This window comes from Babylonia areolata, chromosome 6, assembly GCF_041734735.1.
Source record: "Babylonia areolata isolate BAREFJ2019XMU chromosome 6, ASM4173473v1, whole genome shotgun sequence".
NCBI classification, from domain to species: domain Eukaryota; kingdom Metazoa; phylum Mollusca; class Gastropoda; order Neogastropoda; family Buccinidae; genus Babylonia; species Babylonia areolata.
Window position 1 is genome coordinate 53,801,523 of NC_134881.1, and position 5,000 is coordinate 53,806,522.

The 5,000-nt window shown below is 44.6% G+C and overlaps 1 protein-coding gene across 2 annotated transcripts in view; it reads left to right on the top strand.

Moving 5' to 3' along the window:
• Nucleotides 1–5,000, top strand: part of LOC143283151 (soma ferritin-like) — a 10,264-nt gene that overhangs the window by 3,571 nt on the left and 1,693 nt on the right. For both annotated transcript variants that reach the window (XM_076589297.1, XM_076589295.1), the window contains exons 2-4: nt 1,115–1,261; nt 2,553–2,678; nt 4,601–4,735. In XM_076589297.1, coding sequence (XP_076445412.1) covers nt 1,115–1,261; nt 2,553–2,678; nt 4,601–4,735 — 408 coding nt within the window. The remainder of the gene's footprint in view (nt 1–1,114; nt 1,262–2,552; nt 2,679–4,600; nt 4,736–5,000) is intronic.

Sequence of the window (5,000 nt, forward strand, 5' to 3'; positions counted from 1 at the left end):
CAACACTGGAATGCAAATTGCCCTCAGTCTTTAGAAGATAATTCATTGGACATCCAGCTGCTGCCATTAAATTCAAAAGGAAAATGTTTATGAATTACGTTCTGCCCGTGTTTCCGTCCCTCCAAAATGTCCCATATTTATTAAAACACTTTTTTTTTTTTTTTGCAGTCTTTTTCGAAATGGTAGAAACGTTGAGTGCCTGTACGTGTTTGATAAAGCGCTTCCGTGCGAGAAATACAGTGTATTCATTGGCCATCCAGAGATTTTGATCTGTCTGTCTGTCTGTCTGTCTGTCTCTGTCTCTGTCTGTCTGTCACACACACACACACACACACACACACACACACACACACACACACACAAAATGATCACACACAGAGACACAGACAGACAGACATTACGTATGAATTTTTCAATTTCTTGTTCTGAGTTTGTTTTATATATTCATAGGTAATAACGAAAGTTCCAAGTAGACAGTCCTTATTTTGTTTTCGAAAATTTGATAATGATAACGATGATGATGATGATGATTGTTTAAACAGCGCTTACGGCTGTTGTCCAGAGAGAAATCCGTCCGCGTTCACGCCAGTCATTCACGCGCACGCACAGGGCTGATTGAGAGAGGGATGATGAAAGACTAAACACAATCCATCAAAGTTAATAATCGTTCTGCTCCACAAACCTGCACACCTTTCATCAGCTCAAGTTCGCCCCAGGAAACAGATCTGCAGATCTGCATTCATTTGCATAAATCTATGTAAAATATGAAAATCTGCATTCATTTGCATAAATCTATATACAGATAACACACAGATATTCAGATATGGAAATCTGCGCCTCAGTTGCATAAATCTACGTACAGGTATGCAAGTCTGAATTCGTGTGCATAAATCGATGCACAAATACGCAAATCAGTGTACATTTCTACCAACATGCAAATCTGCATTCATTTGCATAAATCTACATAAAATATGCGAATCTGCGTTCATTTGCATAAATCTACATGCCTATTTGCATACGTTTATGTACGGTTTGTTTCTTTCTTTCTTTACTTACTGATATTTTGTTGTTGTTGTTTTTCTGTCCTTTTCCACCCACTACCCCCATTTTTTAGTCGTTCTACTTCGACCGTGACGACGTGGCGCTGCCAGGGTTCGCCAAGTACTTCAAGGAGATGTCGGACGAGGAGCGGGAACACGCGGAGAAACTGATGAAGTTCCAGAACCAACGGGGAGGCCGTGTGGTGCTGCAGGACATCAAGGTACTGTGTGTGGGGGGTGTGGGTGAGGGTGTAGTGTGTGTGTAGTGTGTGGGTGTGTGTGTGTGTGTGTGTGTGTGTGTGTGTGTAACAATAATAACAATAACAATAACAATAATTTTAATGCAGTCTTTTCAGGCCATCTGACAGGAGAAGTGAAATTCCACATGGTATAAGCAGCACAAGGTGAGCATACAGACATCAAACATTAAGTGTTGCATCTGAGTTTCAAAGATCCACAAATGTACATAGCAACCTTGAAGGCTAACTTCCCACTCAGGTTTCTACAAAGCAACGGAACTTTAAAAGATGATGGAAAACGGTGATGATAAAGGGGCATGTATCTTTTACGAAGTGTTGCATGTCTCTGGCACACAAAAAGAACATGATCGGAGCTGACAAACGATTACGAAAACGAGGGATTCCATCCAGTGGTAGACGATTTGACTTGATCAGACACACAACGTCACGTTGCTCGTGCTTGTTTTACTCACCGATGTAACTAGCTCTTATAATGTCTTGGATGATATAAACAGTAATCACCCTCTTTCACAACACACTCATGCCTTTGTGTGTGTGTGTGTGTGTGTGTGTGTGTGTGTGTGTGTGTGAAGAGAAAACACAGGGTGTGTGTATGACCAGGGCGAGTCAGGCACAAATGTATTCTCTTCTTGATGTTCGTAGTAGTAGTAGTAGTAGTAGTAGTACTGGTTGTAGGATCGTTATAATTGGGGCACTGCACTTTTTAAGTGATGATGGACACAGATCGTTTTCTTTTCAATCGCCAAAGACGTGGAACAAGCTCCCTGATAACCTCCGTCATTCTGATTCCCTCGCATCTTTTAAATCTCGTCTCAAAACTCACCTTTTCCCTCAGCAGTAAGTTCAGTTGTGGCAGGCCCACAACTACATGCATGTATATGAATGTGTATTGTGTGTGCGTGTGTTTATGTAAGTATGTGCCTGCCTATGTGTGTGTATGTGTTAGGGTAGCTGTTAGATACACATGTATGTTAAAATGTATGAATGCAGTGTGTGTGTGTGCGTGCGTGCGTGCGTGCGTGCGTGTGTGTGTGTGTGTGTGTGTGTGTGTGTGGTCACATTTTGGTGTGTGTATGTAACATAGATATAATGTTTTATGTTATCAAAAGCGTTTTTGTAAAGCACCTAGAGCAGATTTCTGGATAGTGTGCTATATAAGTATCCATTATTATTATTATTATTATGATGATGATGATATTTATGTATTGATATGAGTCCCCTCCCCCCCCCCCCCCCAATCCCCTGTCATCAGAAGCCAGACCGGGACGAGTGGGGCACGGGGCTGGACGCCTTCCAGGTGGCCCTGGGTCTGGAGAAGAGCGTCAACCAGGCTCTGCTGGACCTGCACGAGGTGGCCGCATCCCACAAGGATGCCCAGGTGGGGACCGCTGCTGGGGTTGTCGTCAGTGTTCTGCTGCTGCTGCTGCTGCTGCTGCTAGTGCTGCTCTTCTTCGTCTTCTTTTTCTTCTTCTTCTTCTGCTGCTTGTGTTATCATTCTTCTTCTTCTTAATCGATACTTTGGCCGCCTCCCACAGGAACGCCCATGTGGGGATTGCTGTTAGTGTTATCGTCTTCTGTTCCTTCTTCTGCTTCTGCTTCTTCTTCTTCTGATTATTTATTGTTATTATTTGATAGTTTGGCCGCCTCCCGTAAGGATGCACAAGTGAGCATTACTGCTGTTCTTCTTGTTCTGATTATTATCATTTGACACCTATACAGTGCCTGTGGCATGAATTGTTTATCATTTGACACCTATACAGTGCCTATGGCATGCATTGTTTATCATTTGACACCGATACAGTGCCTATGGCACGAATTATTTATCATTTGACACCGATACAGTACCTGTGGCATGAATTATTTATCATTTGACAGCTATACAGTGCCTATGGCATGCATTGTTCATCATTTGACACCGATACAGTGCCTATGGCATGCATTGTTCATCATTTGACACCGATACAGTGCCTGTGGCATGAATTGTGAGCTGGCCTAGTGGTAACGCCTCACTCAAGGACGTCCAGATAGGGTTACTGCTATCATTATTACTGTTGTTATTTGGTACTTACATGGCGCCATTGGCACGACATATGGAGTGATGGCCTGGCTGTAAGACGTCCGCCAAGGAAGCGAGAGAATCTGAGCGCACTGGTTTGACTCACACAGTCGCCAGTGTTTTCTGCCTCTCCTCAAGGGGAAGACAGATGATTGCAGAGAGAGAGAGAGAGAGAGAGAGAAAAAAAAAAAAGAAATGGCGGCGCTATACTGTCGTGACGCTCTCTCCTCAGGGACAGCAGCCTGAATTTTACGCAGGGAAGTCTGTTTGACAAAATGTAACACAATACAATACAATAAGTAATTTCAGTGAGACAAATGCACTATATAAATGTCCTTCATTATCATTACTTTGACACAATACAATAGGACAACACTAACAATAGCCGAGTGGTTAAGGGTTGGACTTTCAATCTTGGGGTCTCAGGTTAGAATCTCGGTAACGGCGCCTGGTGAATAAAGGATAAAGGACGGAGAGATTTCCGATCTCCCAGGTCGACATCTGGTGAATAAAGGACGGAGAGATTTCCGATCTCCCAGGTCGACATGTGTGCAGACCTGCTCGTGCCTGAACCCCCCTCGTGTGTATACACACGCATGCGAAGAAGATCAATACTCAACGTTAAAGATCCTGTAATCCATGTCAGTGTTCGGTGGGTAATGGAGACACGAAAATACCCAGTATGCATCAACCTCGACAGAGTCATCGGCAAGTCTATGTTGGTCGGGTGACGGAAAGAAAAACAGAACGGAACAAAACAAAACAAAGAAACTGGTTCCTTCCACACTGACACCAGGAGGAAGGTGGCAGAATGGTTAAGATGCTCAGCTGCCAATATAGAGAGTCCGTGAGGGTGTGGGTTCGAATCTCGCTTTCGCCCTTTCTCCCAAGTTTGACTGGAAAATCAGACTGAGCGTGTAGTCATCCGGATGAGACGAGGTCCCGTGTGCAACACGCACTTGGCGCACTGAATAAGAACCCATGGCAACAAAAGTGTTGTCCTCTGGCAAAGTTATGTTAAAAAAAAATCCACTTTGATAGGTACACAAATATACATGCATACACTCAAGGCCTGACAAAGCGCGTTGGGTTGTGCTGCTGGTCAGGCATCTGCCTGGCAGATGTGGTGTAGAGTATATGGATTTGTCCGAACGCAGTGGCGGCTCCTTGAGAAAGTGAAACTGAAACTGACACTGTGAATGTTCTCTCTCCCCCCCCCCCCATCCCCCCCCCCACCAACACAGATGACGGACTTCCTGGAAGGCGAGTACCTGCAGGAGCAGGTGAAGTCCATCAAGGAGATCGGGGACCACATCACCAACCTGAAGCGTGTGGGCACCGGCCTGGGAGAGTACCTCTTCGACAAGAACCTCTCCTAGGTGGGTGTGTATAAAGTATGTAGGTATGAACAAGTTTACTGTTGGGCCAACAGCAAAGTGAGAGCTGATGGTTTCTTCAGTGCAATAGGGAATCATCCACAGCTTAGTCTTTTGTGAAGGACTATGACTCTCAAACTGCAAGACTGCACTGGCTGTCAGTGCTGCAGCCTTTGGGGCTGTCTGGCCTGTGGGAACCATCTCCAACGCCGACTGTCCTAAAAAATTCTTGGCCGAGAGAGTGGGTATGTAAGACACTCTCCACTGT